The sequence below is a fragment of the Bos indicus genome, chromosome 2 (assembly GCF_029378745.1).
Source record: "Bos indicus isolate NIAB-ARS_2022 breed Sahiwal x Tharparkar chromosome 2, NIAB-ARS_B.indTharparkar_mat_pri_1.0, whole genome shotgun sequence".
NCBI lineage: Eukaryota > Metazoa > Chordata > Mammalia > Artiodactyla > Bovidae > Bos > Bos indicus.
The window spans coordinates 103,045,850-103,070,815 of NC_091761.1; the positions used below are offsets into that span (position 1 = coordinate 103,045,850).

The following is a 24,966-nucleotide window of genomic DNA, read 5'->3' on the forward strand; positions in this document are numbered from 1 at the left end:
GAAAGTTAGTTCTGTTGTGCTCAGAAGCAACCCTAGAGCTATTCATTTTAAGACGTGAAATAATTTGGAGCAACATCTAAAGAAGCAAATATATGTGCCATTCATTACAGCTCAGTTTCCAATCAGCAGCTGCATTTTGACAGAAATGATACAAGAAAATGTTCAGGAATATTTCTTTGCATATGTCAAATGGGAAAGGTACAATGATGCGTCTTGGATGAGAGATTTATAGTAACTACATGTAGGCACTAGCAATTAAACACAGTAAATATCATTGGTCTATTTAATATCTAATTGACTTCTGGGTTTGAACTATCTAAAATGGTTTCATATGTATTAAAATTCTAGTCTTATGAGAAACTTTCCATTCTGCAACAAACTCAATCATTTTACCAGATATAATGATATATTTATCACTTGTTCCTTCCTTTGATTTTCCAAATATTGGATATGATTATATTTCTAATGAACTTCTCTGCCAGTGACTTTTATTTTGGTGATTTCTTAAATAAAAAGATAAATACTGGGAGCTCAATTTATTTTCTTAATTGAGCTTTTACGGGTGTAGTAAGTTTGAATGACTTTACTCAGTAGAGGCTGAAATATATTTTTTAATTGCAAGTTTGACATACATGTATAAGAAACCAATAAAAGTCCATATAGAATAATCTTGGCTTGATAAGGCAAAATATATAGAAAGAGAAATTGGAAATCTAGCCCTGCTATTGAAGTAGAATTTGTCCTCTGAAATAAGAATTTAATTCAGGATTAATAATGCACCCTGGTGGAGAAGGCAATGGCAACCTACTCCAGTACTCTTGCCTGGAAAATCCCATGGATGGAGGTGCCTGGTAGGCTGCAGTCCATGGGGTCTCTAGGAGTCGGAAATGACTGAGTGACTTCATTTTGACTTTTCACTTTCATGCATTGGAGAAGGAAATGGCAACCCACTCCAGTGTTCTTGCCTGGAGAATCCCAAGGATGGGGAGCCTGTTGGGCTGCCGTCTATGGGGTCGCACAGAATCAGACAGGACTGAAGCGACTTAGCAGCACTGTGAGGCACAGCCATCAAGGAGCAACATGATGGTCACTTAGTATTTGTCATTAAGAGCTGAACAATAAAAAGGCTGAGGACTGAAGAATTGATGCCTTCTAACTGTGGTGCTGGAGAAGACTCTTGATAGTCCTTGGACATTAAGGAGATCAAACCAGTCAATCCTAAAGGAAATCAACCCTGAAGATTCACTGGAAGGACTGATGCTGAAGCTGAAGCTCCAATACTTTGGCCACCTGATGTGAAGAATCGACTCATTGGAAAAGACCCTGATGCTGGGAAAGATTGAAGGCAGGAGGAGAACAGGATGACAGAGAATGAGATGGCTGGATGGCATCACTGACTCAATGGACATGAATTTGAGCAAACTCCGGGAGATGGTGTGGGACAGGGAAGCCTGGTGTGCCACAGTTCATGGGGTCACAAAGAATCGAACATGACTGAGTAGCTGAACAACAACTACTTTCTTCTAAAAACAACACATGCATTAAACTTTTAGAAACTTCATAGTTTATTTATACTCAACATACATTCAGTGAATTATAATTGTTTCTTCAAAAGTATGTGTCAAGTCCAGATTACAAGTTTGTCAAAGTCTTATGTATCAAGACCTTGACCTACATAGTAAGGTCTCAGCCTAAACTTGAACGATGACCCATAACTAACTCCATGTCCAGCTGTGATTGAATTCCCTTTTGTCAATGGTTCCTAATGCATCTGAATCAGAATTGTAAGTAACATGATGGCACAGACCTCAAAATATCATATGCATAAAGATGCTGAAACAGCAATGCTCCTGGGCTCTTAGCAGGTGAATGAAAAAAAAAAAAAGAGGCCTCTTAAAAAATGTAAGAGTGTTACAGTATAAATAGTGTGCTATCTGTATTTTTGCTTAATGTGGGGAATATCCATTTTATGAGTAGTTTCTCAATCAGGAGGTTATCCTTCCCACCTGAGAGACTGAAAAGAAAAGAGAAAACAGACAATGAAGGGAGGAGAAAACTCAAAAGCTCAAGAAGAGTAGAATGTTCAGTGCTAGAAGAGAAACAAAGTTACCAGTGAATGACAGACATTGGCATTTTTGAGGGTCTAAACCTTATTAGAAATATCATGAATAAAGAAGTTAGGGTGGGCCCTGATATCACAATCAAGATACTAGTTACCAGGGAGGACAAAACAGGGGAGCAAGAACGTATCTTGTTCTAGGAGTTTCTAGACAAACTCTAGGAGCTTGTCTTCATCTTTTCAATGTTATGTACTGAATATTTTCCATGTGTTAGGCTCAATGCCAGGTGCTGAGGGTACACAGTAAAACAACACACTTATTCATGTTCCTATGGGGCTTGTAGTCTAGGAATGAATAGGTTCTGTCAATTGCAAATCGCAGCCATGCTTGTTATAAATGGCAAAAGATTTTCTAACTAAGGAACAGAATTACAGTTTATTCATTCTGTGGCTTCTCAACCTTTTTTCATAACATAACCTACAAGTGGAGCAGAATACTCAAAATGTGGATGCTGTTTTAAATTATCCTTTGCTCCATTCCCAGGACATGAGTGCAAATGATTGAGCGTGTATTGGTTCCATTTCCCAGTGTACATTGTGTGCTGCCCAGCTACTCTGCAAGTTGAGAACTACAGTGAGTAATTGCCCTGGTAACACTATTACATCACCAGGGCTCTCCTTTAATGCCATCATTTTTTTCACACATTTGTGAGTCCGGTCTTAAGATCCTGCTACTGCTAGATGTGATACTTTGAAAAAGCAGAAGGCACAATTTCATCAGATTTTACACTCTAGTTGGAGAAATAGATCCCACATATACAAGAAGTTATAATACTAAGTAGTAAATTCCAAGAGCCAGAAATCTCACTGTAATTGGAGACTCCACTTCCCTATGCCTCACATGCCACTGGCTGCCAAGCTGGGTCAATTCAACCTCCTACAATGCTCTTGACATTCTTTTCCTTCTGTTCTCTGCCACTGACATCTTACAGGGCCTCACGGTTTGCTTAGGTTATTGCAAAAATAGCCCATTTTGCTTTCTTTCAGTCTGTCTTCCACAAGTCTCTTAGAAAGATCTTTTTCTAAGATGAGGAATTTACCTTCTTCAAATTCACAATTTTCAGGATCAGATTCAAACTCCTTGACTAAACAAACTCCTTGATCCTCCAGGCCTTGGGGATCTGAGCCTCCTTTCCTGCCTCTTATAAGCACCTTGTGCTCTAGCTGGACTCATGACTTCAGGTAACCCCTAGCTGTCCTTCAGATTCACACCTCTGTTTTCTTTCCAACTCACATCACTATGTCTGGAATGTGGGACTATTAACATAATCCTACACAGCCTGGCAAGACTCAGAGTAAAGAGTATCTCCTTCATGAAATTTCTTCTCTCCACCTTCATCCTCTGCAATCGAAGTCAGATATACCACCTCCATATACAGAATCCTGTCCAACCACATACCACAACACTTGTCTCACTGTGTTATAATCACTGGTCTGTTTTTCCATCTCCTTCACTGGATTGATTACAAGGACTCTGGGGTTAGAGATTATATCTTTTAAATAAATAGAGTAGCATTATGGGAGCACAGAGGATGGATGGAATGAATGAATGGGTAAATATGATATGTGCACAAAGTCATTATCCTTATTTGGAAACAGGGAGAAAGGAGATACTCTGATATTATAGGAGTGACATTTAAACTTGTCCTTGAAGGATGAGCAGGTCTTTTCCAGATGAATGCATAACTTCTTCCTTATTTAACTAAGACATAAGTCTCTCATATAAACTAAGATAGTGCTTAATTAAGTACACTAGAAATTTGATTCATGTAGATAGAAGACTAAGCCTACAATGTAGGTAATCTAGTATAACTAGCATATTTATTTGTAATATACAGGGACACATGTTTTCTTTGCCTGCTTAATTAAACCATGTTGACTATACAGACATCATCCTGCTTGCACTGAATAAACCAGTTCTAATTTTACTTTATCCGTGGCTACATAATCCAATTAAACTGCTGTTCTTACTCAGAAAGCTGCTTTCAAAATTTAATAGGGTTATTTAAGAAATAGAGTGGATTTCATGGGAACCTGCATAGTGTATGCATGAGCTAAACAAAGAAAAAGAGACAAATGCCAACCAATTCAAACTTCAGAGTTAACATTTTTTTCTGTGGCTTCTTCTCCCTTTCTTCAATATCATACATTTTAATATGATTTATGGGTTTTTGCTTCTGATGATAATAAAAATAAGGTGAGTCAATTTCTCAGATTTTTGTATACTGTCAAATCCAAAACACTTAGCTTTGAAATCAACATTTATAGCTTTAAAATCTAGGGAGATCTCAAATCAGAAATCAAATTTTTCATGCCTATTAAAATCATGTAGGTTAATGAGACAACTATATCAGGAGTCATTCCTTTACATATTGCATTCTGTAATTAGGCTCTTATGGGTCATTTCAGACAGAGAGAGACACCAATTAAAAACAGAATACAATTACACAGCACCAACCAGAACGCATCACCCCCTTTATAGCATTAATCTAGAGTCAAATAAGACTAGGACTTATACAGAGTTAAAAATTACAAATATATCTTTCCATAGAATTACAAGAAGTATTGAGGGCTTTTTTTTTTTCCCTTTCATGGCTTACTTTTGATTTCAAGACTTCAGGAACTGGAGGGAGGTAATCCTCATAGGAACCATTTTGAAGAAAAGATTTTTTAAATCGAATTGTAGAGTGCAGCATTCTTAAACTTTCTGTAAAAGAGGAGAAAAGAATTACCTTACGTGAACTGCAAGGTCATTTAGGAAATCTATTTGAAAGACACCTTCATCCTAATTTATTACTACGTTTTTTCTAAGATAATAGCCTACTTGAATCTAACTATAAAATGAGTGAAAATTTAATCTTTCCTTGAACCATGGAGGCTATAGAGTTCATTATTTTTAAAATATTCATAGATATTCTGCTTGGAGACAAAAATATTTCCAGCAAAGATGCTGCATAGTATTGGTTCTTTGTGAACTGAATATGTTTTTATTTGGGGTATATTATTAAGCTGAAGGGTTTGAGAGAGAATAGGTTGTATAATCACTGTGATACAAATATGCCCTTCCACCCTTGATTAATTCATGCCCGGTATAGAGAGATCATACTCAAATATTTGTTGTGCTATTTGCTTGCCATTAAGTCTCAAAAAAAACTATTTTGTTGTAGGAATAGTGAATGTATATCTCCTACAAATAGATGTTTTATCTTTAAAAAAGAAAAAGAAATATTTTATTAAATGTAATCTTCACAGTTGTCCGTGTAGGTAGAAGATGGAAAACAAAGTGCGTAAGGATAGGAAGTAAAAAGTAGTCTGCTACAAAAATGCCTTTATTTATGTAATTTACATCTGCTTTTGGAAGTCTTCATTATCCTTTTTATTATTTTTTGACAACTAAGATTAAAGGTATAGAAAATGTCATGGAGAGTTATGTGAACTCCTAATTCTGGAGACATAGAAAGTTTATCTAGGTGGTCACTCTCATGTTGGGCTTCCCGGATAGCTCAGTTGGTAAAGAAATCTGCTGCAATGAAGGAGACCCTGGTTTGATTCCTGGGTCAGGAAGATAAGCTGGAGAAAGGATAGGCTACCCACTCCAGTATTCTTGGGCTTCCCTGGTGGCTCAGCTGGTAAAGAATCTGCTCGCAATGCGGGAGACCTGGGTTCAATCCCTGGGTTGTGAAGGTCCCCTGGTGAAAGGAAAGGCTACCCAGAATTCCATGGACTATCCATGGGGTTGCAAAGGGTTGGGCACGACTGAGCGACTTTCACTTACTTACTCTCACATTATTTCTTATATGGTTATTATACATTAAAGTTTGTCCAGGTGGCGAGGTCATACTAGCAGCTGCAACAGGAGTAGTAATGTAATAATATGATTAGATATTACTTCATATATCAAACCACTGAAACAGATGGATATGGAAATGAAGATTTTTTAAAAGTTTCTTCTGCTTTAAAGCAAACATAAGACTTTATTTTAGAACAAAATCAAAAACCATGAGTAGCATTTTGACTCTTAAGAAAGAAGAGCATTACCTTTTGATCCCCTGGCTAAATTGCCAGTGACATTTCTCACGCATGCCAAATAAGGAATATAAGGACTATCTGCTGATATATTTAAGAGGGCATTTTCAAACTGTTCCAGTATTAGGAGCCTATAGAATTAGAAAAGAAGATGCAAATTAAGTCCTATAGAAATAAAGTAAAGCTATTTTGTTGCGATCCTGTGAGTCCCTAGTTGTCTGGCACTGGTTGACTTGAGCACTGAAACCCTGGCAAGTAGCACGTCTTCCCCCATCCAGCCCAACTGCACAATGGCAGCACTAGTCTGGATTCTCTGAGTATTTAACCTTTTCCATGGGCATTACCTTGATATTTAATCACTTTAATATCCAATCATAAGTGATCTTACGATCATTTCTAGGCACGTTTACTTGAAAGAAAAATCACTGGGCTAGCGTTGCCAGATAAAAGACAGGGATCCCAGTTAAAACTGAATTTCAGCAAAATAACAAATAATTTTTCAGTGCAAGTACATCCCACAAGTCTTGCGTGTTTCTTTCCTTTCCTTTCTCCTCTAAATCTGGCAACCCTCTCTCTGAACTTCAGCTTCCTCTTTTGTCAAATGAGACATGGGGGCTGGGTGATCTGCTAGGTCCCTTCCACTTATAACATTCTCTAAATAATTTAAATTCATGTAGTTGTGATTACAAAGAAATGGTAGAATCCAACTGAATAATGTCAGTTCCTTTTTCTTCTTTAAGCAACCAACTCAGAGTTCCCCAATTAACCACTTTTTGTATCCCTTTCAAATTGACTGCATGTGAGGACATAGTCTAATATTTTTGAGGCAAACCTATGTGGGTAAATGTATGCATGTTACACACGCCCAGTCACTTCATCTGTGAGGCTGCATCTCTATTTTGTAATTTCTTCCCTTAGTGTCTATTATTGAATTTGAGGTACAGCAGAGATAGAATAAATGTCAATGGTTGATTTGGGTACCATCTATTTTGAATTAAACTGCACAGCACACAAATTAACTAGTTATATTAGATGTTAACTTAGATTTTATTCAAATACTAATGGAAGAGACTCATCCTGGCATAGCCAGTAAACATGTAGGATGATGTTTGCACTAACATTATAGTCTCAGGGTATTTGGATGTGGGTTAATGACACTGGATTATACAGTGGAAGTGAGAAATAGATTTAAGGGATTAGATCTGATAGACAGAGTGCCTGATGAGCTATGGAATGAGGTTCATGACATTGTACAGGAGACAGGGATCAAGACCATCCCCATGGAAAACAAATGCAAAAAAGCAAAATGGCTGTCTGGGGAGGCCTTACAAATAGCTGTGAAAAGAAGAGAAGTGAAAAGCAAAGGAGAAAAGGAAAGATATAAACATCTGAATGCAAAGTTCCAAAGAATAGCAAGAACAGATAAGAAAGCCTTCTTCAGCAATCAATGCAAAGAAATAGAAGAAAACAACAGAATGGGAAAGACTAGGGATCTCTTCAAGAAAATCAGAGATACCAAAGGAACATTTCATACAAAGATGGGCTCGATAAAGGACAGAAATGGTATGGACCTAACAGAGGCAGAAGATATTAAGAAGAGATGGCAAGAATACACAGAAGAACTGTACAAAAAAGATCTTCATGACCCAGATAATCACGATGGTGTGATCACTGACCTAGAGCCAGACATCCTGGAATGTGAAGTCAAGTGGGCCTTAGAAAGCATCACTACAAACAAAGCTAGTGGAGGTGATGGAATTCCAGTTGAGCTATTCCAAATCCTGAAAGATGATGCTGTGAAAGTGCTGCACTCAATATACCAGCAAATTTGGAAAACTCAGCAGTGGCCACAGGATTGGAAAAGGTCAGTTTTCATTCCAAGAAAGGCAATGCCAAACAATGCTCAAACTACTACACAATTGCACTCATCTCACACGCTAGTAAAGTAATGCTCAAAATTCTGCAAGCCAGGCTTCAGCAATATGTGAACCGTGAACTTCCTGATGTTCAAGCTGGTTTTAGAAAAGGCAGAGGAACCAGAAATCAAATTGCCAACATCTGCTGGATCATGGAAAAAGCAAGAGAGTTCCAGAAAAGCATCTATTTCTGCTTTATTGACTATGCCAAAGCCTTTGACTGTGTGGATCACAATAAACTGTGGAAAATTCTGAAAGAGATGGGAATACCAGAACACCTGATCTGCCTCTTGAGAAATCTGTATGCAGGTCAGGAAGCAACGGTTAGAACTGGACATGGAACAACAGACTGGTTCCAAATAGGAAAAGGAGTACGTCAAGGCTGTATATTGTCACCCTGTTTATTTAACTTACATGCAGAGTACATCATGAGAAATGCTGGACTGGAAGAAACACAAGCTGGAATCAAGATTGCCGGGAGAAATATCAATCACCTCAGATATGCAGATGACACCACCCTTATGGCAGAAAGTGAAGAGGAACTCAAAAGCCTCTTGATGAAAGTGAAAGTGGAGAGTGAAAAAGTTGGCTTAAAGCTCAACATTCAGAAAACGAAGATCATGGCATCTGGTCCCATCACTTCATGGGAAATAGATGGGGAAACAGTGGAAACAGTGTCAGACTTTATTTTTTGGGGCTCCAAAATCACTGCAGATGGTGACTGAAGCCATGAAATTAAAAGACACTTACTCCTTGGAAGGAAAGTTATGACCAACCTAGATAGCATATTCAAAAGCAGAGACATTACTTTGCCAACAAAGGTTCGTCTAGTCAAGGCTATGGTTTTTCCTGTGGTCATGTATGGATATGAGAGTTGGACTGTGAAGAAGGCTGAGCGCCGAAGAATTGATGCCTTTGAACTGTGGTGTTGGAGAAGACTCTTGAGAGTCCCCTGGACTGCAAGGAGATCCAACCAGTCCATTCTGAAGGAGATCAGCCCTGGGATTTCTTAGGAAGGAATGATGCTGAAGCTGAAACTCCAGTCTTTGGCCACCTCATGCGAAGAGTTGACCCATTGGAAAAGACTCTGATGCTGGGAGGGATTGGGGGCAGGAGGAGAAGGGGACGACAGAGGATGAGATGGCTGGATGGCATCACTGACTCGATGGACGTGAGTCTGAGTGAACTCTGGGAGTTGGTGGTGGACAGGGAGGCCTGGCGTGCTGTAATTCATGGGGTCGCAAAGAGTCGGACACGACTGAGTGACTGATCTGATCTGATCTGATCTAATGACACTGGATCCTTGAGGAACTTAAACAAGAAAATCTATAGCAAGAGAGTCTCTAACTTACCAGTCAGGGCACAGCTTATTGGTCAGATGGCTGACTTTCATTTAAATATAGTCCATGGCTTCCATGTTTAGAAAAACTGCACCCATTCCTGAGCTTTCTTGCTTTTGTCAGGCACTTCTTTGACCAGAGACTCTCCTCTTGTTACTGCCTCTCTTTCTTTTGTGTTTGTCTTCCTCTTTGTCATAATTATTATAGCATTGAGCCATTTCCATCTTAGTGCCATGCTCAACAGCAAAATATTTGTCTAACTTTTCAAATGAAATAGCACAAGAACTTCTCATGACAAATTTTCAAGCTTTAAATCGAAGAATGTTGAGCTAAAAGTGACCTTGAAATATCATATAAGCCATTATCTTAGTTCCATGAAGAACATCTGATTACCAAGATTTTTTAGATTATATTTAATATATACCAAAAATTAAGATATATATATGCCAACTGTTTTGGCATAAACATCCCAAGTATTTCTTTAATCCATTTAATTTACATATTTTATGTAAAATGTTACCTACATCCTAAGAATGCTTACAAAAAAAGATGAATTTACAGATATATGCGTGCATATTGTTCATATAGACACACAACAAAAAAAAGTAACTTTAGTGCAAAAATAAGGAGGAGGGAGAAGAGCTATGAGGGAAAAAATATTTTTGAGCAGCTTTCCAAAGAAAATTCTGGACTACAAACACTTTTATCTCATGCCAAGTATTTCCACTCCATGATTGTTTTAAAGTGGAAATGGAAAGGGAGCCCAAAGATAATAAATCCCTTAATTTCACCAATCTCAACAAGATCCATCTTAAAAGTAATGAATTCTTCCTAATAAACTGTCAGCTAGCTGTCAGCAACCAACTACATTTGTTGTGTAATTTTCACATCTGAATAACTAGCACTATGGATGCCCCCAAGGCTCTGATAAAGATACCTGGCTTCAAGCAATAAGTATCCAGTTGTCTCAAGTCAGAGGTTTTTTTTTTTTTTTTTTTTAAATATTTTGCTGGCTATATAGGGAATGTGTTTAAATGACTAGATTATTTGGAATATGGAATCCTGTCTGGGGGAAAATTGCCCACGATTGCAAGACTGCTCTTGGGAGAAGCATCTGGTTCAGGCACCTTAGAGGAGAGATGTGGGGGCAGAAAGAGAAGGTGGTTGTTGATGGAAGAATTTTGCCTAGAACTACCCAGAGTTGGGAAACTTCTCACTGAATAATAGAAAGTTTATAAACAATTGCATAGATTCTATTTTAGAAAAAGAAATGAATGGTTAAAAATAAGGCCTACTATTTGTTTTTATTTGTTTCCATTTTCATTAGCCCACAAAAACATATCTTTTGGGACTAAAATCAAATAATTTCTATAGTATAATTTATCAGGCCAAAACAACTTTTACATAACAGGTCACCTAGTCTCTAAATTTGCCTTGAACTATGTGAATTTACTTCAATGAGCTTCTACAGGCAACTGCTTGAATTTTCTACCATAACTGTTAGTTACTTCAGAGAACTGCTTATGTTAATGGTCCTTAGAAGCCAACATTACTTCTGTTATTTCCACTGCCTTTCACTGTCTCAGGAATAGGTAAATATATAAACATTTACATGAACCACAAACAGTCCCAAATTAAATAACTGATAAACAGTTAGGCTACTTGAATACCACTAAAGCAAACAAAGTTTGCATTACCTTGTGGGGTCAGTTTTTAATGTCAATTTTTAAAAAATGAAATCAACAGTAATGTAAAAAGTTGGAGACTTTTACATCTTTCATACAAAGATGAAAGACTTTGAAAAGAGTTGGAAATTGGGCATCCAGCTAGATTTTCCTCATAGACATAAGGTGACCTATCCAGACAGAACATGTGGGATCTAGTTATGCAATCTTAGAACTGAAAACCAGATCTTCATGTTGCGTTATCTAAAAATATCACTGAATAATAAAAAAACAAGTTTCAACTTTACTGCACTTCAACTTTAACTTTTTCTTTCGTCAGTCAATAGTTGATATTTTTCTATTCCATGGTCTTACACACTGATGAAAAGAATGATGTTTATGAATTGTGCTGCTTGCTTATTCAGTCAAGTTACCTACCAATTTAGGAACACACCAACAAACCAACAAAGACTTACTGTGCAGCCAGGCTGCTTGGGGATAGTGACTGTCCATCTTCCTCACTCCACAAATGTGTTGTATTATCAGAGCCACCTAAAGAGATAACATTTAGTATTTCATTAAAGGATTTATTTTTCTAAGTAAAAATCATCCCAGGTCAAATTAGTGTGAAGAAAAGCAGGCAGTCTGCAGAATTTTTCTCCAAACGACTTTGCAGAGATGTCTAAGCTCAGTTGGAAACATTTAAAATATGTATTTATCAATTGCCCCCCAAGTGAAATAATCCCAATGGTTAGGCATATGCATTTCTAACAAATTATTTCTCTGTGCATCAAACCATTACATTATTTTACCCTATGACCTGTATGCATAGATAGCTCAAATATTATAATGCAGACTGACTACCTTGTTGACTTGTTAATCAAATTAAACCAATTTCAATCTCATGGGTCACTGGATTTTTTCATTTGTTTGCCTTCATTTGTCTAGAATGTAGCCTTAGGAAACATCTGCCATCACTAATCTATATTTTTTATCTTTCAAAAACCAGCCAGTGATTTCAATTGAATGCAGCTGTGAAGGCAAATTAACTAATGTTTATAGAACCATTCTGAGTGGTCTCAAATAATGTGAGGTTTGGATTGTGGAAGGCAATCACTAAGGTGTGTCTAATGGAAACCATATATGAAGATCTAATTCAATGCAGAGAATTGCCCCTAGAAGTTAAATGGGTCCCTGAGTCAGCTTGCTGCATAGCATGCAGGGTAAGTGTAGCTGAGTAGTATTCCGTATATAACACAGGGAGCGCAGTCTGGCACTCTGTGGTGACTTATAGGGGATGGATGGCGGGAGGGGAGGGAGGCTCCAGAGGGAATATATACGTATAATTATGACTGATTCATGTTGCTGTATGGCAGAAACCAACATAAAAAGCAATTTTCTTCCAATTAAATTTTTTTTTAAATATACTTTCCTGAGTTAAAAAAAAAAAAAAAGTAAGTGCAACAACATTCACGTGCAAAATTTAAAAATGGCTACTGCATAAATAAAAACATTAGAAATCCAACGCTTTCATTCAACTCCTTTAAGGAAATGGTATTACTTATTTCACTCTTCTCTGTAGACCCTCTTAGTTTCTCATATATAATCCAGAAGTTCCAGTGCTGTCGTTTTTCAACACTGGCCTTATCATTTTCAATAGGGTACTTTATTGACAGCTTTAATACTTCTCCCATTGTCTCTAGTTAGTGTGTTCTAAAGTCTTCTAAAAAGGTCGTAGCACAAAACTAGGCAGCCATCTGTACTTTTCTCACGCTGGTCATTTTGTTTATTTAAATAAGGATGAGTGTAAAAGACTCACAGAATTAAAAACCTTGTCTTTCTCGGTATCAGTCATGTCTGAGTAATGTCTGTACCATCTCTAGTAACTTGGCAGAATCGCTTTTTCAGTTTTCCTCTCTGGCAGGAGTCCCTCTCTTCTCTGCTCAAGACAGCTAAGTATTATTGCTCTAAAGACAGCAACGCATCAGTGAGTGAAAGGACCAAGAAGAAGATACTCAGTATAAATCTTTTTTTTTTTTTTTAAACTTTACATAATTGTATTAGTTTTGCCAAATATCAAAATGAATCCATCACAGGTATACATGTGCTCCCCATCCTGAACCCTTCTCCCTCCTCCCTCCCCACTCTAATTAATAATGGTAATAACCATTATTTATTGGCATCCATATATAGAATTGGAGAAGGAAATAGCAACCCACTCCAGTATTCTTGCCTAGGAAATCCCATGGAGAGAGTCTGAGCCTCGTGGGTTACAGTCCATGGGGTCGCAAACAGTTGGACACAACTTAGCAACTGAGCACATATATAGAATAATCCGGATAGGACTCTGTGAAGATGTATGCTTCTGCAGTGTAAAAGTATATAAAGCCATTTTTCCAAGATCAAATCTTGCTCACTTTGAACTCCTATGAGTTCATCAGCATTTGTATACTACATGACTGAGTCCATTAGCATTTGTATACTGTATGGTTATGGAATGTCTCTTCTTCATCAGATTATTAAAATGAATAACTAATAGAAATTAACTTTGTATATATCAATTATAGGCTTGACCTTGATGTTAAGTATGGACTTTGCCCTCTGGGCACTTGTCCTTCTGGATTTTAAAGTATCTGAGAAGTACCATATTGAATGGGTTTTAATGAAGTGGAAATTGTTACAGCCCTTTAAAAAAGCAAAGTTTTATTTTTATTTGTAGAATTAGGCATATATAAAAATGGTGCCCAAAGACAGAGAAAGAAATCTAGTGCACAGATAACCTCTTTTCACCAGTAAACATGGCTTTTTGTTTAAAGATGTAATTTCATGTAATTTACCACTTGGCAAAAGAGTAAACTTCAATGAGCCAAAAAAGGTAATCTTCACCCTCAAAACTCAGTTTTATAAATGGAAATACTAAACAGTGAAGCTGGAATCTTTACTGGGTCAGAGCTGAGAATTAGATTCCTTAAAACAGGAAGTTAAGATTCCTTAAAACATCTTCTCAAATGTTTATTAGCATCTCCATATTGTCACGGTTGCTGAGGAGGCTTCTGAAAAAAACCTTGAAGTGTGTTCGTAATCAAGGCTGAATCAAAAGTAGACATGAGGTGTGGAGGTTTGAATTAGAAATAGACATAGAATGCAGAGAGGAATGGAGCGATGGCTACTGAAAAATGTATCATGTGGGAAGGAATCTGGCACAATGAATCACACTCTATGACTGGCCGAAAGTAGAGCCATTCTGAGGCTTGGTGGTGGCAAGTCCTTGTGTGAGATATCCTAGAAGCAAGTGGGTACATGTCTCAGATGGTAAATATGAGTAAGGCCAAAGGATAACAGAGCTTGGGGACCTGGCTTTGGGCATAGACAGATTCAGGCTCTGAATCTCAGTTTAGTGACTTGCTGGATGTATAACATAGGCAAAGTGCCCAGCCTCCCTTTGCCTTAGTTGCTTTGTCTGCAAAATGGGATAATAAATACCTCTTATAGAGTTGTTTTGATGATAGAAAGGACTTAACATAATAAAATATTTATCATCGACACACAAAAAAAGAACACTACCTTTTAATTTTTTCTACTTTTTGTTTGAAAGAAGGGAATGAGACCTTCAAAGCTATCTGAGTCCTGTCAATCATTAGAGAGGACCCAAGCAAGTAACTCTGCTCTGAGTGACCATTTCACTCCAGTTTATTTAGCGTAAAGCCAAGGGAGGACATGTGTTCACAAATAACACTAAATGCTATAAAGAGTAAGCATGGGTGGCTTGGGCATCATGGCAGGTATTTGTACTTCAAAACAAGTTTGGGTTTCCTGAAGGATTCCTAGAAATACGTGGAAGAATTTTTCAAAGGTCATGAAATTTCTGCTCAAGCATGCATGCATGCAGGGGCTTGGGGTTAGTGACATAGCAACTGACCTTAATACTACTGCATTGGTATCTTTAGACTGATGAAGTCACGTGTGTAGGAAATTTTTAAAAACAAATATAAGCACATCTAATTCTAAAAATAAAAACATATATCCTTAATGTATTAATATTTCCTTGTCATTCTGATTATCCAATGGCATGGTTTAACACATGGTTTAACACATGCTCAAAATTATTAGCATAATCATAGAAATGCGGCATGGCCATTGTTAAATATTGAAAATTGAGCTATATTGTTCATCAGGAAAAGTGTTTTGCTGCCTCAGTTAAAGAGAGGTTCTTTGGCTTCTAAGGCACTGAAGAACTTATGTCCTTTGTAACAAAAATTTCAACTTTATCCCTCCATACAATTATAAGGTGTGAGTCTGAAGATGAAAAGGAAAAGAATGGTAAGGAGAAATCTGAAGTTCTCAAGTCTTTAAAATGCAAACAGAAAAATGTACAGAGGAAATAATTTGTGTTTGTTGTTGTACTGTCTGGTTTTTCTGGGCCGGACCTTTTCTTAAAAGCATAAGGCTTTTTTTTTTTAACCCTAATGTTCATGAAGACCACTGAATTTAACAAGAATCAATCCTGCAAGCTAGTCATTAATTCTGTGACTGAAGTCATAAAAATTGTTGTAGACTAAGAAATTGGTATCCAAGAGTATGTTAGATCCTCCTTCAAGAAGTCTTTAAAGCCTTTAAAACCAGCATTTCATATGAAAATAGTTTAAGGTCTTGTAATAAACAATCAGCTTGTGACCTGATTACTCATCTGTAATCCAAAAGTAAAGTCTACATACTTAAAAGCTGGCAAACTCAGCTGAGAAAGTCTATTCCTAAACTCGTTCAGAAGCAGTAAATACTAACCAAACATTTCACTTGTGAAGTAGGGATTTATTCCTTATAGTCCTAAATGTGTGTCTGTATATGGCTGTGTGTGTGTGTGTGTGTGTCTGTGCATTTCCATGCATGTGGTATATAATGCTATTCTCTATATGCAAAAATGATCTTTTCTGATTCAGTAGCAAGATGCTATGGTTTGTCTTACTAGGTGGAACAATAGGTCTATACTGATCTATTCACGCTCTGATGTCCATCATGCATTTTCAAGATGGCTGGCTGAACGGTGAGTTTTATCCAAAGAAAGACTCATTCTAATTAAAAAGACAAATTTGGGGAAAAAGGGCAAAAATACTGCAATTCAGTGTAGGCATTTGTTCAAAAAGTTGTGGTAGAAATCTACTTGTTGAGGCTTAGTCCCTTTCTCTGGTATTTATTTTTTCATACCAAGCATAAACATAGCTTTATAATATAGCTAAGAGAGACCATTCTCATAAAAATAAAAATCCTAGAAAGTCACAGCCTCTTTTCCAACCATTTCTCCTTGTCTCCGCACTTTGGTTAGCTAAAGATCCAGATTTAGTGGTAACATATGTTCCCACCTAAGAATAATGTCGTACATAAATGGTTGCTTCAGTTGCATTTTGTTTTTTATTCCTAATGGAACTGAATACAGAATTGCCATGCAGAACTGAATACAGAAAGATAGAAATACAATACCTTCAGATGGGGAGTCCAGGGTATACAGCAGATGTTTAACAGATTTATGGAGAGTTCTGAAACCTTCGTTAGTTGTGACACGTGGATAAACCTTCTGCACAACCCGCAGCGCACTGAAAGTCGAAAAACAATTAAACCAGATTGCATTTCAACATTTGCAGACAGAAACAAAAGGTTATTCAAGGAGAAAATAGCTACAGTATTGAAAATTATTCTTATAACATAAAAGACAAGATGCTGCTGTGTCATTTAATTGCTTGTTTGTCTGTTCATGCACAAAATCCCAACAAAGTATTCTTGAACCATACAGGATTCTAAAGCCTAAAAGGTCTTAAAGTAAGGAGTGAAGTTCACATCAGTTTTTTTTGTTGTTATTGTTAAGGTCTGAAAATAAGTAGTTAGAAACAGCAGTTTCCAATAAAAGGATACCTCTTTTTTTTTGTTTTTAAAGGAAAAAAATTAAATATTGGAAATTGTTTTCATTAAAAATCAAGCCCAGATAAAAGATCCACTTTCAGGAATAATTATTAATTATTTGATAAATATTTATCTTTTGCTAAACAAATGTTAATTTTTTTTTTAAATGGCAGCTTGCCCTAATTAGAGATTGCATTCTATCCTCTAAGTAGCCCACAGGCACTGCTCCAGGGGGTAGCTCAAAATTAATATCCAAACTAACTGGCACTGTCTTCCCAGGATTTTTATGTTACTAATAAGATGGGCAGTGTACACCAGGAATGAAAAATCAGCAAATTTACTGGTTCATGCTTGAGTTCATTCAGTATTTCCAAAAAATCAATTACCGACTTAAAAAATGCCTCTTTTTTTTATCTCCTATTGTCATTAGTACATTTAAAAAATGTTAGTATTGTACAAGTATGTTTGAATTTCATAAACACTGTGAGGCAATATATATAAATATATATATATATGAGTGGTAACTTAGAACAAAAGGCTTTGTTAAGGATTTGCTCTTGTGAAATTAAATGTAGTACATATTAGCTAATAGCTCTTCCATATGTATCTTAGTCAACTGAAAGGTCACATCAGCAACAGCATGTGCATATACTTTCTACAATATTTTTTGAATTTTTAATATTTAAATTAAGATCATTTTAATTTTAGCTCCTAGCCATGAATAACTATTACATTTAGAGCGCCAATTTTTTGTATGTCCTCTAATTTCTAGTAGGTATGTGTATGGATATATAAACATCTACTTATTTATAGGCTTCCTTGGTGACTCAGTGGTAAAGAATCTGCTTGCAATGCAGGAGCTGCAGAAAGACAAGGGTTCAACCCCTGGGTCAGGAAGATTCCCTGGAGGGGGACATGGCAACCCACTCCAGTATTCTTGCCTGGGGAATCCCATGGACAGAGGAGCCTGGCGGCTACAGTCCACTGGGTCTCAAAGAGTTGGAGACGACTGAAGCAACTTAGCATGCATATTTATTTATAATTTTATTTGCTTCTCTAATAATTCCAAAAAGTCAATTCATTAGTCTTGTTATGGAACAATAAAGTTCAAAAGTTAAATAACTTACACAAGGTTATCCAAATAAATAAAGCTGGTTGTGTCTAATTTCGAAGTTTCTGCTCTTTCTCCTCTACATTTTGACTCTGGTGCTTTGCCCCAACATGGCAGAGAAGAGGAGGACAGACCATTTCTGCACTGAGCCACAGCCATTGTTAGCTTGTTTTTCCAGCTGTGTGTTTGGCCATGGTGGGATGGCTGAATTTTTCTCGTCTGTGCTTTGTATACATAACAGCTGATATACCTCAGGCATTTTTATATTTGCCCCAAGAATCTCCTGGTTCTCAGACTTTGAATTGTTTCTGAATCCTGGTGAGTATGGAGACCAGGTAAACATTCTAAGACTGGAGATTTCTGCCAGCCTTCGCCCAGCTTGGTCTGTGCTTGACTCAGCTGATCTTTTGTCTCAAAGTAACACCTTCAAAGACTGAACATTTGGCAAGCTCATTGTCAGCATTATTGTTATTAATATAGCTAATAAAAATGTCAGTAGACATAATTCATTTTTTCTATCAAAATGTGACCCCAAAAATGACACCTGACCCCCATCCTCTATGAGATCCTTTAAACTATTGATGAAGATAATTTTACTTCACTTCATTGGTTTTGTTTTTCTGTCCTGTTCATCATATATAAATGGAAGTTATCCAAAACAAGTCTCCTTGTAAGGTAATTTAAAAAGGAGTTTTTGTGATTCATATCTAAGTATACAACTTCCTCCTCTACTATAATAGTGACTATCACCTATGTTTTTTCATATGCTTTTCTTGGTTTTTGAGAGTGCTCATTTTTGCTAACTTCTGTCGTAATCTTGACAGTTTGCAATCTGGATTTGGTGACTGAACTATATAACAAGTTACAACTTTACAAAACTGCTGGAGGAAATAACAGCAATGAGTTTTGATAGGGTTTATTTGTTCATATTACTTGATCAACAAAGAGTAAGATAAACCAATGATTTGGTGACAAAATACAGTATTTCTGAAGAATTTTAGTGACACTTTAATAATAATAGTTAAGATTTGACTTTAAAAAATGGTTGACATAAAAGGTCTTTCAACAGAAATATAATGCAAGACATTTAATTTTAAATATTCTAGTAGTTATGTTAAAGAAACAGATGAAATTAATTTTAATAATATATTTTATTTGACCCAATATATCCAAAATATTATCATTTCAACATCTAATCAATATAAAATATATTAGTATTTTATCTTCTATTGCATTATCTTCAGATTTCAAAGTATATTTTACACTAATGAAGCATCTCAACTCAGATGCTAAATTTTCATTGAAAATATTTAATCTGTATTAGAATTTCATTGCAATTACCAGTGAAAAGTAGATTCACATACCCATGTTGTTTCAAATATATTAGAAGTTTTTCTAATAAATTTAATTAAAAATTAAATTAAAAATTAAATTCCTTAATGATAGTAGCACACCAAGTGCTCCAAATCATGGACAGCCTGTGCACCTTAAATTTACAAAATGCAACAGGCCAAATTTATCGCATTAAAAAATCCCACAAATAGCTAGAGGCTTTCATGTTAGAAAGAACAAGTATATAAATTGGCAATAAAATTTAAGTTAATTAATTAGCTAAATAATAAATAAGTAAAAGTCAACTGATTTAAAGAAAGTTATCCAGGTTAGAAAAAAGTCAGATGTCATCTGCTTTATAACAATCTGAAGCTATTTCTTTTAAAAGCTGTTTTCATTATTATGTAGACTGGTTAACAACATTCTAATCATTACCTGAGAACATATCTATGGTATAATACAATAATTTTATTTTAAATGTTAAGGGAATTAAAATAGCCACAGTGCAATGACCTTATGTAATTTACTCTATCAAAATGATGTCTAATGTATTTTAATTAATTTATTTTTGACCAAAGGGTATTTTTTTGGATCTTCCACCTTTCAGTGAGCATTATTTTGTGGGAGTTTGGTTTTTATTTTTTGTTTAATAACCAAATTTCATTAAGGTATAATTCACATACAACATGATAAGCCTATTTAAGGTTATTATTCAATAAACTTTGACAATATATACAAGTATGTAACCACCATGCTAAATAAGATATAAAATATCTTATTTTAAGGTGATACAAAATATCACCTTAAAAAAGTTTTGTCATGCTTCCAACAGTTGCCCCAATATCCACTGTTCTGATTTCTAACACTATACATTAATTTTGTTAATAATACAATATCTACACATCTAGTATGTATTCCTTTTTTTTTGTGGTCTGGATTCTTTTGCCAGCACAATATTCATAAGATTTATCTGTGCTGTTGTGTGATTAAGTAATCTGTTTATTATTCTTAACTGAGTAGAATTCCAATTTTTCATCCATTCTGTTTATGGATATTTGTTTTTCTCCCAATTTCTAGCTATTGTGAATAAATCTGCTACGAGCATTAGCATACCAGTCTTCATGTGGGCATATGTTTTCATTTTCTTGGGTAAATAACCAGGGGTAGAATGGTATATCACATGGTTCTATTTTTAGCTTCATTAGAGCCTGTCACACTGTTTTCTGACATGGTTATATCACTTTACACTCTAACTTGCAATGTATGAATTCTATTTGCTTTACATTCTTGCCAGCAACTGGGGTCGCTCATCTTTTAAAACTGAACCCATTTTAGTGAGTGTTAGTGATATCTTATTGTGGTCTCAAGAGTATCTTGACTTCTTTCATTGCTACACTGTACAATTCAAACAATCCCGTTTCTCCTTTCATCGATTTACCTGTTTGTTTTCTAAAATAGAATATACAAAGGAGGAAGAGAACCAAGTGTCAAAATTCTGAGTGAGTGAAAATTTCCTGAAGAGCCAAAATGAGGACCAAATCAAATTTACTAATATCTTGCTTCTTTTATAGTTTAGTTATGCTGCTAAGTCACTTCAGTCGTGTACGACTCTGTACGACCCCATAGACGGAAGCCCACCAGGCTCCCCCGTCCCTGGGATTCTCCAGGCAAGAACACTGGAGTGGGTTGCCATTTCTTTCTCCAATGCATGAAAGTGAAACGTGAAAGTGAAGTCGCTCAGTTGTGTCTGACCCTCAGCGACCCCATGGACTGCAGCCTTCCAGGCTCCTCCATCCATGGGATTTTCTAGGCAAGAGTACTGGAGCGGGGTGCCATTGCCTTCTCCGAGTTTAGTTATGACATGTTATTTATTGTGGAAAGAGCACAGGACTTGGATTCAGATTCCTTGAGTTTAGGTTCTAGCTTTACCACTTACTTAGTTGTAGAACCTTGAGGAAGTCTTTTGACCTTCCTGAAGAAGTCATTTGACCTCCATGAAGGTGTGTTTTCTTTTTAATAAAATGCAGATACCTGTGGTCTCAATCTCAAAGCGGTGTTATGAGAATCAAATGAAATTAATATACCAACATGAGGGTTTATTACAAGGTCTTTGAACAAATATAAACATTTAGAAGTTCTCCAGAGAAGATGAGAAAACTCCTTTCTGGTGCTTCAGACATTAACCATGGAATCCACTGAGAGGCATCTGGGTTCTGGAGTATAAAAACCCAGGTTCAAACTCTCTTAGCTGCAAGATCATCAATTATTTAATTTTTACAGCCCTCTATTATCTCATTTATGAAATAAATGATAGTTCTGTTGTTAAGCTTCAATGTGAAATATATGAAGAGTCCAGCAAAGTGTTTGGCATGTAACAGGCACCAGTAATTACTGGTTGTTGATGCAGTTGTTTTGTTTAATGCACATTTCCAAATTAGCTAGGCATCACAGCCAAAACCTAAGTATGTGTTCATCAAATTCTAAATGCTAGCATGCTCAGATCTCGTTTATGAGGAAAACAGACTTTAAAGGGATTTCTTCTGCAAGTTTTCCAAACCTTTGTGTCATATATGTCAAATAAAGTCAACCCAATATGCAAGGTTGTTTTTTCTACGGTGTAGTACCAAAAATCCAATGAAATATTTTCATCTTGAGCATGTAAAATACAGATGCACAGAGCCTTTGTGGTCTCTGAGTGAGACTGAGCCATTCCAATCAACCGTTGGTCCTCCTCTACCATCTTTTCAGAGTTCTGGGATATCAATTGACATTACTGATGTTATGATTAGTGTTCCTCAGTTCCCTATATACATGTCAATAACCCTGATGACCACAGTGTATCTTTCTCCTTTGCTTATCTAATACCCTCACGTTCACTGCCAAAATCTGCAGTAAGTGCTGAAAGGTTATTTGCTGTGTTTAAATTAACTACTTAGCAGTGATCTTCAAGGTAACATTAGAAGGAAAAAAAAAAGACTTTGTTATGAACAGTGATTCTTACCTGTTTGCATTTCGAAGCGCATCAAATAGATTGCTTAGTGTGCTGTCATTCTGGAACACATTTGGAAAACTGGAGAGAAGCTCCCACACAGCTGTCTGCTCTTGTACTTGTGAGAAAAAGGATAGTACTTTAACCATTTCCTGAAACATTGTCTTCTGGTTGTTTGGATCACGTGATAGCTTAAAAAAATAAAACCACAGACAGGGTGAGATGAGACTTCAATATCTGTAACCACATGGCTGACTGTCTTTGAAAACACTGAAAGTCGAGAGTTTCAGTTAAGTAATTCAGATTTTCATTTAGTTTGAAGTAATCCTATACTTTGGAGAAGGCGATGGCACCCCACTCCAGTACTCTTGCCTGGAAAATCCAATGGATGGAGGAGCCTGGTAGGCTGCAGTCCATGGGGTCACGAATAGTCAGACACGACTGAGCGACTTCACTTTCACTTTTCACTTTCATGCATTGGAGAAGAAAATGGCAACCCACTCCAGTGTTCTTGCTTGGAGAATCCCAGGGATGGGGGAGCCTGGTGGGCTGCCGTCTATGGGGTCATACAGAGTCGGACACAACTGAAGTGACTTAGCAATCCTTGGAAAAACTATAACCATTTCAAATGTTCTTACATGTAATTGAATTTTTTCCTATAATTTTAGATGTTGACATATTTAATGTTTCATTAACAAAACCATTTATACAAAATACTTTAAATTGGGTTTTGGGAAATTAAAATTAATTTCTTAAAATAAAATTAGCTTCTGAGTAATATGTTTGTTTTTCTCTAGGATCTAGTTTAGGATATATAGAAAAATACTCTCTATATCCATTAGTAGTGCCTGCTCAGTCTCTTGTGTCTGACTCTTTGTGACCCCATGGACTGTAGCCCACCAGGCTCCTCTGTCCATAGGATTCTCCAGACAAGAATACTGGAGTGGGCTGCCATTTCCTCATGCAGATCCATTAGTAGACCTTATATTATTTACATAGAAAACCTTTAAAATTTAGGTGTTTTATGTATAAATGTGTGAATATATATATATATACAAATACATGAAAATGTTTAATATTACAATTACACATACTTAACAAAATATTTCCAAAGTTCTGTTGCAATACAAGGAACTTTAGTTATAATAATGATTTATAGTGAATATCCTATAGTCACATCTTGTACTCTAAGCAAACAAATAAAAGAAAACCATGATCTTTACTCTTGCTCTGGATCACAGGTCCCAGATAATACCTTCAGAAGTATTTTCTTCATTATATTCCCACCCCAAGCAATTTTCTTAATAAGCTCATTCATACTAATAGTCAGGCTTTAGTTGGATCTTAATTCAAGGTCCTTCATGCTGAAAATGTGATTTTGAACAAGGTAGTCTTAGCCACACATTCTATATGGCTTCTGAGTTTGTTGACATAGAATTCTAAGTGCTCTACATTGAATTGGCATTATCATAACAGTGCTTCTAATCTGGTTCATTTGGAAAACTCAGGTTAATGAAGAGTAATTTAAGCATTCTGTACTTCAGTTCAGTTCAGTTCAGTTGCTCAGTCGTGTCTGACTCTTTCCAACCCAATGGACTGCAGCTCGCCAGGCTTCCTTGTGTATCACCAACTCCCAGAGCTTGCTCAAACTCATGTCTATCAAGTCAGTGATGCCATCCAACCACCTCATCCTCTGTCGTCCCCTTCTCCTCCTGTATTAGTGAGTCAGTTCTTCATATCAGGTGGCCAAAGTATTTCCTTACAACAAATAGTCAGGAATGATTTCCTTTAGGATAGACTGGTTTGATCTCCTTGCAGTCCAGAGGAATCTCAAGAGTCTTCTTCAACACCACAGTTCAAAAGCATGAATTCCTCAGAGCTCAGCTTTCTTTGTGGTCCAACTCTCACATCCATACATGACTAATTGAAAAACCATAGCTTTGACTAGATGGACCTTTGTCGGCAAAGTTATGTCTCTGCTTTTTAATATGCTGTCTAGGTTGGTCATAGCTTTACTTTCAATGAGCAAGCATCTTTTAATTTCATGGCTGCAGTCAACATGTGGAGTGATTTTGGCACCCAAAAAAATAGTCTGTCACTGTTTCCGTTGTTTCCCCATCTATTTGCCATGAAGTGATGGGATCAGATGCCATGATCTTCATCTTTTGAATGTTGAGTTTTAAGCCAGCTTTTTCACTCTGTTCCTTCATTTTCTTCAAGAGGCTCTTTAGTTCTTCCCTTTCTGCCATAAGGGTGGTATCATCTGTATATCTGAGGTTATTGATATTTCTCCTGGCAATCTTGATTCCAGCTTGTGCTTCATCCAGCCCAGCGTTTCCCATGATGTACTCTGCCTATAAGTTAAATAAGCAAGTTCACAAAATACAGCCCTGACATGCTCCTTTCCGAATTTGGAACCAGTCCATTGTTCCATGTCTGGTTCTAACTGTTGCTTCTTGACCTGCATACAGATATCTCAGGAGGTAGATAAGGTGGTCTGGTATTCCCATCTCCTGAAGAATTTTCCACAGTTTGTTGTGACCCACTTAGTCAAAGGCTTTGGTGTAGTCAATAAAG

At 36.5% G+C, this 24,966-nt stretch overlaps 1 protein-coding gene across 1 annotated transcript in view; it reads right to left on the reverse strand.

Moving 5' to 3' along the window:
• ABCA12 (ATP binding cassette subfamily A member 12) overlaps positions 1-24,966 on the reverse strand; it is a 198,224-nt gene that overhangs the window by 92,013 nt on the left and 81,245 nt on the right. The window contains exons 7-11 of the mRNA XM_070771765.1: positions 22,402-22,580; positions 16,541-16,653; positions 11,542-11,617; positions 6,158-6,276; positions 4,720-4,826 (exon numbers count right to left, since the gene is read on the reverse strand). Of these exons, the coding sequence (XP_070627866.1) occupies positions 4,720-4,826; positions 6,158-6,276; positions 11,542-11,617; positions 16,541-16,653; positions 22,402-22,580 (594 nt within the window). The remainder of the gene's footprint in view (positions 1-4,719; positions 4,827-6,157; positions 6,277-11,541; positions 11,618-16,540; positions 16,654-22,401; positions 22,581-24,966) is intronic.